At 39.0% G+C, this 12,548-nt stretch overlaps 1 protein-coding gene across 4 annotated transcripts in view; it reads right to left on the bottom strand.

Moving 5' to 3' along the window:
• Nucleotides 1–11,995, bottom strand: part of LOC109854133 (protein patched) — a 28,388-nt gene extending 16,393 nt beyond the window's left edge. For all 4 annotated transcript variants that reach the window (XM_020426944.1, XM_020426943.1, XM_020426942.1 and 1 more), the window contains exons 1-2: nucleotides 11,073–11,995; nucleotides 2,591–2,783 (exon numbers count right to left, since the gene is read on the bottom strand). In XM_020426944.1, coding sequence (XP_020282533.1) covers nucleotides 2,591–2,783; nucleotides 11,073–11,276 — 397 coding nt within the window. In that variant the 5' untranslated portion in view covers nucleotides 11,277–11,995. The remainder of the gene's footprint in view (nucleotides 1–2,590; nucleotides 2,784–11,072) is intronic.
• Nucleotides 11,996–12,548: the final 553 nt, after the last annotated feature.

Consider the following 12,548-nt stretch of genomic DNA (forward strand, 5'->3'; position numbering starts at 1 on the left):
TACGCACATCGTATCCATCTCATCACATCGTTATAATTACGGATTTTATTATCACCGGATGGTGATGCAAGAAAGAAATAAAAATGGTTTAATTATTCAACACATAACAATTATGCTTTAAAGAGAAAATCTCTCTGCTTCCTTCGGAGATGCCGAATAAAAGTTTTGTATTATGACATTCTTGACTTCATAATACAGTGTCTTGTTCCCGAAAAGTTAAGTGATCGTTGATATTCTTTGAATACCAAGGATTACTTAATTTTTCGAGAACTATTCGAGTGTACCTATACTCGATCGATTCGACTACTACTCGGTGTATATTGCGATTCAACAAGTACTGTGGCTGTCGTTCAAATTATTTACTGAAGTACTACTTGTGCAACATGGAAACGTGAAGGAAGAATTATATGACACGCGGCGCGAAAAGTTTCAAAGAACAGTAAAGAAATATAGCACCTTCCTTGCGAAGATAGAGCTTGGTGCTATGAGATGGCAACGTCGAGGTGCGCGTGTATAAATGCGCTTCTCTCTCTCTCTCTCTCTCTCTGTCGGTACCGGATATCCGTGAGGTGACTTGCGCGTATGCGGGCGCAGTCTTTTCAGAAGGGCTGATTAAGCGTGAGCGCGCGTCCGGTGACGACGATCGCCCCGTCTCGTACACACAAACGAGGCAAGATTACTATCGCGCACTGCAAAGAAAATAAACGTGCGATTCAACAGCGACGGATGATTAAAACTCCCAAAATTTTGTCATTTTCAACATTAAATTTGCATATTATTATTTTGGGTTGTTTTTCATATCTGGTTTTTACGAATGTGAGATATATTTGATATTTGATGCTTTCGCGGTGTGTAGTATTAACATACAGAGATGTTTTTTCGGGTTTGAACCGCGTTAGTGTCATTTTTATACCGACGTTTCGTGAACATTACAGCTCACTTCATCAGGGTTTGAAGAGCAGCCTGATACTGTATCAGGCTGCTCTTCAAATTAAGATTTGACACTGTATCACGCTAAACTGTCAAATACGACATATAATTTGTAAATATTGCGTAAGAGAAGTATACAGCAACGCATGAGTTTGTATTAATAACACATAAATTCTTTGAAAGCCGTAAACGTTGGGGTCACACAATCGTACAATGGTGCAAAAAATACCGAAAGATGAGCCTCTGGCCAGATCGCAAATTTAACGTTCCGCGCCTCTTTTAACGATCGTTATAAATCCTTAACAATGGCGGGTTTATCGCCGTGACTGCCGATGGCAATCGAGTTGCAACTTTCGTATAAGAACCAATCGAGCACATACTGATCGTCAACACTCGCGTCACTCGTGGAAGGTGAAAAAAATATATTCCTCGACATCGAACAACCCCATGTTTGCTTTCGAGAAACTAATTGCCGGAAAATTTCACGTAGATAAATAAATATATAAGACTGTGTTTAATTAAATTAAAACTGTAAGTAACAATAACAGTTTCTATATCTCATGTGATGTTTTCGACATTTTATGTATCGGTAAGAGAAAAACGTTTTTGGTGTGAAGTTCGACGGGGTCAAGTGTCACAAAACGTCCGCTCGACGGATCGCTCACGCGGACGACTCGATCTAGGAGGTCCGCTGTATCTTCCTTCCGATCGAAAAGCAGGACACGACTCGGCATTTCTTCGTGCCAAGTCGAGCGCGTCGAAAGAATCTCTATACAGTTACCCGTGACATCGACGGGCATTTCTCTCCTAGCCCCGAACGGAATGTTCGCTTCGTCGCGTCGGTTTGCCTTTCTCATTGAAGCAACGTTTGTTACCAAGAAATTCATTTCAAAGAAATAAACAGAACATTTCGATATTTAAAACAATTTAATTTGCTCGTGAAAATTTTAAATTAAATATTAGAGTCAAAACGAGTCTACGCTGGATGTCCGTGCTAATATAAATTTATTTTATATCTTTTCTTAAACGTGTAAATTACACATTACATAAAAATTTGAATTAAATTTAATTCAAAAATTCACATAGGAATGTTGAAGTACTGAAGCTTTTATATGCGCAATATTATATGTGATAATAAAACGGAAACATTCAATTTTTATGTTATTTTTCTCAATAATAATATAAATCACCACTCTGTCTTATTTGTATTTCTTTCGATTTTCCTCACACCTGCTCTCGTTTGAGACAACGATATAAGTTATCAATAAATATTCGAATTAATTCGGACCACATGAGTAAATGTAGAGAAGCCATCTAGCATGCAACTAATGTAACATGTAAAAGAGATCCCGCTCGAGTCGTTTCCTTCTTTTTGCCACGTCGCGTATCTTTCTTTATTTTTCTACTCTCGCGAACAATTTATTCTCTCCGTTTTCCATGTTACGAAGTGAAAATTTCTATCGCGCTTAAAACGAAATAGCAACGAGAGTCAAGTCCTACTTAGGAGCAATTGATCAAATGTTTTCAATGATCTTCCCCATTCATTTCTCTCTGTCTCTCGCTACATACTTTAAAAGCACTTTTGGGATATTTTACATAACGACTGACAATCGTTGCTTGAAGGTAACGTTTCAAAAGAAAAGACTTAAGCATCGCTCACCTTGTACCCACAGCTGATCGACCTTGCTATTGACTTGCGCGGACTTGAGTGCGACACAGAACGTTCCCAGCGCGAGAACGGAAACGAAGAGCACCTTTCCGGCATGCCTCTGCAAAAAGTATCCCAGCTGACTTAGCTGATCCTGCAGTCGCGCTCTGATCCATACAGCTGACCTTTGGCCTTCCGCTTTCCCCTGAAAAGATCCAAATCTTGTTACATCATCCGTGTACATATTTTGAGAACACATCTATGTTGTTATACGCATATTTTTGCGTCAACTTGAACACATCATCAAAACAAAACAAACTCCTTTAAACAGATCTTCATCATTGATATTTAATAAAAAAAGATTATACTTTATCTATTTTTTACATAATAAAATTGTGTCGCGCCATTGATTTTGATGCGACCTGTATCCCAGAATATAATTCTGCGCCGGCGTTACGTGGAACAAGAACGAGTGCAGCCGGTTTCCGGGAAAAATCGGTGAATGCACCCGATTTCTCACAATGGAGAGAACGGACGCCTTTAAATTCGTCGCGTTAGATTAGGTTTATAGGATGGCAAATGAAAATGTCAAAATGATAGAAAAGTAAAAAAGACAGAGACAGAAATAGCAATTCGGACTTTTAGAGCAAGGTTGCTTACATGTATATATATATATATGTAAAAAAAGAAAGAAAAAGTATGGAGAGAGAGGTATTCTTATACAAGGAGAAGTTGAAGCCTGAGTGAGAGAGTGAGAGTGAGAGAGAGAGAGAGAGAGAGAGAGAGAGAGAGAGAGAGAGAGAGAGAGAGAGAGAGAGAGAGAGAGAGAGAGACACGAAAAACCGCGCTTGCAACATTGCAAGCGGCAACGTTGCACACTACGTGGTGGCCGCTCTGACAATATGTACCGTGGACCACCCGCAACAATGCCTATCTTCGAGATAGAAGGAAAGAGAAAGAAGGATGTCTAATTCAGAAAGGAGTATAGATGATTGAAGAGAGCGTGCTCATTACTTCTTTATTACTTTCTTGTATATGGCGATTAAACTAAACAAACACATCTTCGATTTATAATAAATAAATTGCGAGACCACTAACGCAACAAATAAATGTCGTCTAAGTTGGTTCCACTTATTATGTATCTTTCATAAAATCAAGAACGATTAAAACTAATTGTATTCAAACAAAAGTGTATAATACCTGCCCCTCGTAGAGGGATACAGTTATATTCTTCAAAACCGTAACGCGCTTTCGCGCACGCGGCCGAAAAATGTATGGATTACGCACGGCCACGTATCACGGGGCGGTAGCCGCGTCAAGTATCGGATAGCAAGGTTTTCCGGCCAATTAACTCTCAGTGGCGCGGACCTTGAAGCTGCACGGGCCCGAGTAATTCTAGACGCGCGGACAATCCGCGTCCGCCACATGGTGTGCCGTAGAGACGCGTTTTAGCAGGACTCATGTGCCGACGTTGCGCGTTTTTTCACGTTACTTTTGCTGTATACTGTTTTCCACTAAAAAAAGCGATATTGTTATAGCGGCAATTTCGAGTACCGTTGTATATATCTCTCTTTTAATAAAATTACCAGTTATCTTATATTTCACTGTTATTTTGATAAGTTGGACAACCAGATCTATTAGATCAATATTACAGAAAAAAACGTTTTCTCAAATAATGTTATATTTAATAGAATGTAAAAGAACCACAAATATATATTTATATAAGGAATATATATATTATATAGGAATAATTTCTTTCCGCACTTTTAAAAGATAGAAAGAATTGATTTCATATTTATTTGAAAGTTTATTGTGAAAGTGAAAATCGCAATTTTAGAGAACACCCTGTGTGTATTAAGTGAGCGAACACCGGTATTTTCACCGACCGTTTCGAGAAAGAAACCGAAAGGACGAAGAAGACAAAGACGAAGATGATGATGAAGAAGAAGAAGAAGAAGAAGTAAAAGGAAGTCGAGGAGAGACGCCACGAGTCGCTCTCGAGACGTCTATATAGCGTCCACACACGTGGCAGTGCGCGAGAGAGGGAACGACAAAGACGGGAGAGCCGAGAAGAGAGAGAAAAGAAAAAGGGGGACAGAGATGGTTCCCTCTTTTTCCCGTAAGTGATCTCTCTTCGCGGGGCTTTATGGGGTTTCTCCCGGTGGTGGGCAGTATCTACATATTACAAGCTCGCGGCGCGGAGACCACCGTCGTTGACATAAGATCCTGTTATGCTGTCTGCTATCTCTTGGCGCAGCTTGTGTCGCGCCATAAAAAATATTAAAAGTACGAGTAACATAAATTCGTTAAGCGCGGCTGCGGTCGCTTCGCATCTCTCGCGACTCGTTTCTACCGCGCGAGAGTGGTGTCTTCCTCGAGAGCGAGGAGCCCGATCGCTCGCGCACCTATCACTCTCCTTATCCGTCGCATCAAGGCGATCGCTCTTTGTGTCTCTCTTTCTCACCGGCGATTCTTTGACCTTATTGTTCGTCAATTATGTTATTGGATACATGTTCTTAAAATAATATACGCAACAATATTTGATCTCCATTTATGTAGCAACATTTATAAACAAATATAAATTTTGTAAAGTAAAATTACTCTAAACATGCAACTATTCACAAATAAAGATTGTAAACCAAGAAAGCAATTTGAGAGTTTTATACTTATATCATTGCACAAAACGAGTAAAACATATAGGAAAATAAAACATTCTATGTGTTTTATATTATTGAAAAGATATGTTAAAAATTTATATACATGTATATAAATATTTGTTAAGATATAAGAAATAAACCTCTTTTTGTGAAATGTCACGGGTTTGTACATATAATTTTCTTTTTCGCGGCGTGAATTCCATAATACTCAGTATGCACGTGTAACTCACGCGGTACACATTACCATTACGTGTTATGTTGCAGTATATACAGTTTGTTCTAACGGACAAACGAAGAGGTTCTTGCGGTAGGTACGGCTCGAAAGTGTCAGCGAGAAACTTGATCCGGCCGGCGCTATAATCGGCCGAGGAATTCCACGGTGATGTCTATTCGAAAGGGAAACTCAAAAGCCGAACTCGATAATGATCTTTTCGGTAAATAATTACGAGGATTGCTGCTTCCGTATTTTCCAATTTCGCGTAATGCTTTTCGATCAAATTGTCAAGAAAATTTGGAATAAAAAAAAGTTTTGAAAAGCAAAAGTGACAAAAACTTGCAAAAGTTTGACAAGCTATTGCTAACATCTAATTTGGAAGGGTTTATGAAATAGCGGTTATTCTGACATCTCAATATATAAAGATCTCGACTCGAGCAATTTCAAAAGGCACTTGGTGTCTCTATTACGTAAAATTGAGAGTTGAGACAAAAAGTGAGATTTTCATATTAGTGGTATTTCTATATTAGTAGAACAGCTGAACCGATCGACTTCTTTTTAGTGTCAATCTCGATTTGGATAATAAAACTACCTTTAAAACAAAACGCACTTCTGCTTTCTTTTTGTATGTGATCTTTGAACGGACATGTTTCAAAATAAAGTCTAAATTACAAACAATTTCAATTCAATAATAAGAAAAAACGTGGTTATCGCTAGATCAGATTGATAGATAAATATGCAACTTTATATTTTTTATACCGTTACGAGCGCGCTGAAAGAAGAGCAAAGATAGCAAGTGCGAGAGAGAGAGAGAGAGAGAGAGAGAATGAGTAATGTGTAATGTGTACATGTTAGTTACAATGTCTAATATATTTTACTGTTATATTTTATATCATTATCATTAATGTAATGATGTATGTAAGATGATGTTACATTGCGTTACTTTTTGTCTCATTTCTTTTGTAGAATAGAGATATAAAAATATTTCTCTTTTTGTAGAGGAATATTTTTATATAGTATGTACAGAGTAATAATGTTTATAGAGTTGTATAGAAAAATACATTGTGTTAGAAGAAAATAAGAGATTGAGTTTATGTGGAGAGATAACTTTATAACACAGAAATGACTGCGTCGAGATAACTTTATTTGAACTTTCCGGATTCGAGACTTTTGTATGTACATAGAGAACACAGGAGCCAGGTAGGCAGAACGATGACGGCAAACGTAGATGAAAGGCGCCCGAACGACGCTACGGTCGTGTGGGCGTACATCCTTCGGCAAGGCAAAGATAAAAGGCAAACCGACAGCTGATCTACAAGTGCACCGATGTCCGGCACATTTGTCGCTTGTCTTTTACGGGCCGACGTGGTCGATGAAAGCTGAGGAAAAGCGTAACGTATTGGTGTTTTCAAAAAATGTTCCCATGTTAAAGAACACGTGAAAGCTTCGTGCGGCTCGACAAAAAAAGCCAAGTCAACGGAAAAGCTCGTAAAAAAAGATGCGCATGAGTTTCCACATGTAAAGAAATAATTTATATAATGAATTATTTGTTGTAATTGGAAACTGTCTCAACTTATTAGAATTTATAAACTCATAAATCAGTCTTGGCAACTTGCTGGTTTTCGAATTTTCGGTATACTTTTATTTTTACGAATAATAAAGACTGACAACGGACAACTTGTTTAGAGTCCGACACAATAATCTTTTAGATATCTTAAAATGATCACGCGTTACGAGAAAAAAGAGGTTCGATGAAAAGAAAAAAAGTACAATTTTGTTCATATAGACCACACGCGAGTGTGCTTTTATCTGAACGAAGAAAGATGCAAAACCGCATTCTCCGGCTGCGAGATTGCCGAAGGAGGATAGTCTTCTTGGAAAAATAAAATTAAGCTGTTCGTTGCTTCTCTAACTCTTCCTGACGTATTATTTCAGAGGGGAAAAAAATCTTTGCTTGTCCTAGTTCCGTGACTATATACAGAGTATTCCAGAACTGCTCTTTTATTATTGAATAATCTTCACAGACGAGCAATATCATTTTCTCTTTTGAAAATTAGATCGTTTTATTTTATTTTATAAAAATAGTTATCAGTTATCAGGTTTTATAAAAAACAAAAAAAACCTTCCAATTTTATACGTCAAATAGTTTTTCAGCGATTAGTCGGATATAACTTTAATGTCTGATAAATATACGATATTTCTTGGACACCTTATACGTAGACGAGTTTCCATCGTCGTTGCCTTCATGGCGGTGCGCGCACGCCGCATGCGTCTCTCTCGTAGGTATTATTAGTGTTGGAAGTCCTTCACACGAGTGTCGGCGCCCTTTAATCTCACTCATATACACGTGTGTGCGTGCGTGCATGAATGTGCGTATGTGATTACTTAGTATTGTCAGCCGCGCGCTCCGACTATGACCGTTTTCAGCTGTCAGAAATTAAGACACAGATTATGGAATAGTGTACCTATACGCTATTCCGTGCCGCTGGAATTCAGCGTTTATCTTTGATCATGATCTTTATGAGCGATCGTTCCGGATCAGTCAGTAGTGGTAACGTGAGATGCGTGTGTTTGGAGAGAACCCTTTTGTAATCGAGAGATTTCCTTAGGAAACATCGCATTTCTTCAACGTCATCACGAAGTCATTGGGTAAATCCGGAGAAAATAAATATTTACTTTTAAGTTTTGCACGAGAAGTTTGCGTAATTTAGTTTTTTATTTTATACATTTTTCATAAAAATTTATTAATCGTAAATTTATAACAATGTAAACTATATTACGCCCATTATGAATTCCATAAGAAATATAATCAAGTTTTAGACTACATATGAGAGTAGATATAAATTGTTGCTTATAAAACACTGTAAGAAAATATCAAAATTATTGTGACTATTTACTACATAAATATAATATATATATATGTATGTATATATTTATTGTCTTGTTCTATATAATATCTGTCGAAAAAAAGAATGTGTGAACTTAGCGAACGCTTTAAAATTATTATAATTTAAACATTTATACAATTTAGTAAAAATTTAGAATCTTAAAAAACATTTAGCCTTTTCCTAAAAAAGTTATGTTTTATTCCAAAATTTTATATTAACGACTTGATAATTCATCCGCTACGACATGTACGCACATACGTGAATACGAGATGCAGCAGTTCGAGGCCAGTACCCGTGTCTGAATCGCTCTTGGTGAATGTAAACAAATTGGAGTAAATGAACTCGGAGCGCGCGTTCGACTAAAGAGTATGTGTGACACGATGATGATAACGGATCCACGTATTCTATAAACATTCGGGCTGCGCGTACGCACGTACACATGCACATGCATGACGGCGCAAGGCCAAGGTTGATCCAGTGATCAAGTTGCATTCTCAATGAGAATAAATCAATTTCGATCAGCTCGCGCTCGCGCGCGCACGATTGGATCGTTCCATTAAAAGCGAAATTGTGCGTCAGATAATCTTTTACAGACAAAAACAAAAGTGATTTTCTCGTCAATAACAATTATGCAGGCTTGCGAAATAATAAGAAACAGTTTACAACTGAAAGTGTCATTTAAATTTAACAATGGATTAATAATACGTGCTCAATTTTCGAAGTTTATGTCAAATCTTTTACTTTTCGCAAAATCCATTGTTGAAATATTCACATAAAATTCAACAAAATGCTTTATTGAATAAATTGCTCTATATTAAGCTGGCTCGCCGAAAATATTAAGATACACGATAACGACGTAAATATTGACCGATAGGATTATATTCAGAGAAACTTGTTTTTTTTGTTCACATTCGCATATTCCTTTGATACCCCTCAGCGAACCGCCAACACTAATTCATCACGTTCCATTATCATCCCGCACATAAATTCTCCTGAGAGAGTCAGTCTCCCTCCTTGCATAAAGAGAAAAAAGAAGAAGATAGAACGAACCCGTATGCATACGACTTTGCACACGCACGCAAACACATATACACACACGCGCGCGCGCGCGCCCGCAAGATCGCCTTGTGGAGGCCGGGGCCACTGACTCACTGACTCATTCGGTATAAACGCGAGGCTCGTAGAAGAGAAGAGGCATCTCTCTTTATCTTCGACCAAACTGCCTTCGTCGAGAAGAAAAGTGGAGCATCGACCTCAAAGTTTAGTCTTTTTCTCACGCTGACAACTGTCACCACTTCTGTTTTACGCGCGATTCTGCATCGCGAACCGCAACGTGAAAATCTCGAAAATCTCTTTCGTATCTATAGATATTGCCTTCGTTCTAATACAAGTCTCTAAAAAATCTGTGGCTTTACGTCACTCTATTTGTATCAACTTATTAAAATACACATATTCAACGTTGACGCGGTGAATCGCAACTGTTTCCTCGATTTCAACAGGGATAATCCGCTACATACATCCGCGATATGGAGAATCGCATCTTGTGCGACCACCCAGCGCGACTATCGCGAGCAAAAAGTTCGCGAGGTCTGCTACTCGCTTCGGCCTCTTATTATAGGTAAGCATTATTCGAACCATCGACTAGTACACGTAAATCTAATGTAATTGAAAATATTATAGCGGATTTTACGTAACGTATCTTTGATATTACGCACTCTTGCGAATTGACGAAAATCAATCCAAACACGATTATAAATTAATTACAGATGGTAATAAATTGTTACCTCGCAAAAATATAAACCTATGTATATTCATTAATGTTGCGGAATCAGCGGATCGAAGTATCATTGTGTTTGCGTTTTTATATCGCGGTTTAAAAAATTACATAATACTAGAACTTGTATCCAAAATAACACTGTGAACGGAGCATCCTTGGTAGAACTTGTCTGAGTTGATCGGTAAAGAGAAAAGCGCGCGATGATTCTTTATATATGATCGAACATTCTGACATGTTTGAAAGCACATTTTTATGCGATCTCGTAGTCCAATCTTTCATCAAAATCCTTTGAAAATCAGCGAAAGATAAGAAAAGACATTGTCTATCCGTGATAGTATCACTTTTGATAAACTGTATTATTGATAAATAAGTCGAAAACTAAAACATTAATATTTTTGATCGTCAAAGTGCGTTTCGTTAATTGCAGATCGGAGATAACGCTCGGTAGAAAGTGCCGTTATCACGAATGGTCAATTTGCATAGATTCCAATGTGTTTATATGTACGAAAAAGTCGGTGTGTGCCCGCGTAGTTATCTGCATTTAGTTGACGCGACAAGAACAGATTCTTACTAAATCGCTCATATTCTCATTGCTATACTAATTAATGAGAAAAATTAAATTTTTGTAGTGAATAAATATATACATCTTTGACTTTTAAAACACAAGAAAGTTCAGTGAAGATTTTTCTCTAATCAGAGATCCTTTTCTCCTAAACTTCTTCACTATGAAAGGGAATAATCATATTTGAATAAGTACCGAGTTTGGGAAGCGTTTAGCAACAAGTTAGAGATCTTTATACGTACTCTCTTCAATGACTTTAATATCAATTGAAACATTGTACATACATATTATATATATATATATATATATTTATTTTCTTTTAAGTCTTTTTCTTAACGTCTTTATTTTTGCTTTTCTTCAAAACATAAATTCGATCAACAGAACAAAATATCTTACTTTTTCGAGTTGATCTAACGCTATCGCGGCGTCCGTCCAGCTCGGTCTGACGTAAAGGTCCGATTCGTGTCGTATCTTAGCGTTTTCCGCTACTACCCTTGCGTTCTTTTCGTACTCTTCGCCATCATTCTGCCGCGGACCCTGCGATCCAGAAGGGCGTCCCGCTAGGATCCCTGTGGATATGGGGCCAGACGCGGAAACCATGATCTGTCATACATTCGTCCGCACGCGCGGTTACGACTTTTCGAACTCGTTTTTTTACTCCTTCTCTCTTTTTCTCTCTGAGTCTCTCTTTCACCGATTGATCTTTAATTTCTCATCAATTTTCTTTTGTGATTTACTCTATAAATTTCGCGATAAAATTGTCGGAGTAATAAATAATTACGTTAACGTTTTAATATTGATCTTTCTTTGGGGCTCTTCGGGGTTGATCTTTTGGGTGGTCTTCTTTTCCGAGTTTGTTTTTCTCTTTCTCCAATGTCAACGTGTTGCGCGCAAACTCGAAATCCACCGAAATCGTCGCACACACTGCCCGAAAAATCGTAACACCTTTTGAGAACACTTCTTCACCAGCACCGTCCCGCGCTTCATGTAACAATAACCACGTGATATGTCGCCGTCGTCGTCTCGCTCGAAATTCGCGCACGAAAACAGCAAGCCGCAACGCGCATGCGCGTTTGTCCTACCGATATATTGCGTTGTACGCCGATCGGGCTTTTAGGTTACCCCGTGTATACGTAAATACCTCCCTCTCCCTCTCGCGCGCCTGCCGTCTCGCTTACTAATTCCGCAGGGCGGCGCAAACAAACGTGTTTGAAAGTGAACGACGAGATTTCGTGTTATTCTCGCGTGTGTCGCACGTATGTTTGATCACGTGCTATCGCGTTGAATATAATTCGCGGATCCGGCTGGGCCCGCTGCGGGCCCGGCTCGCCGCGCGTTGTCACTGTCACCACTGATCGTCGTCGTCGTTGTTGTTATTGTTGTCGTCGTCGCTGTTCGAACGCGCTCGTAAGCTGCAACCGGACCTTTCGCGCCAGGTCTCTGTTGCGTTCCGATAATACGTACTTGTTCGTAAAAGTGCAACGACGGACACCGACGTGCACACGACCGCCACTTAGAGCAGTCTAAGTCGGTACTAAGCGAAACGTGCTGCCACATTTCTTTCGTGACCTGCCTGCCGCGCCGGCCATAGTTGACGGCTTCTCCCTACTCCCGACGCGGCGAACTTCGGGACTACGCAAACATTCAGACCCGTAGCGTAGTCGCGGGTCCTAAGTGCGCGCGCCGTCCACGGGCCCCTGTACCTGTCAAAATGATTCTTGCGCTACTCTCTCTCTCTCTCTCTCTCTGTCTCGGTTCCGAGAACATACGATAGAATCAAATTATTCACGTTATATCCAGACAACGGAACGAGACTCGATATCTTTTGAGTTTCCCCACAAAGAGAGAAAGAGAGAGAGAGATAAAAAGAAT

The sequence above is a fragment of the Pseudomyrmex gracilis genome, unplaced genomic scaffold (genome assembly GCF_002006095.1).
Source record: "Pseudomyrmex gracilis isolate BER0280 unplaced genomic scaffold, ASM200609v1 scaffold_60, whole genome shotgun sequence".
Classification (NCBI taxonomy): Eukaryota; Metazoa; Arthropoda; class Insecta; order Hymenoptera; family Formicidae; genus Pseudomyrmex; species Pseudomyrmex gracilis.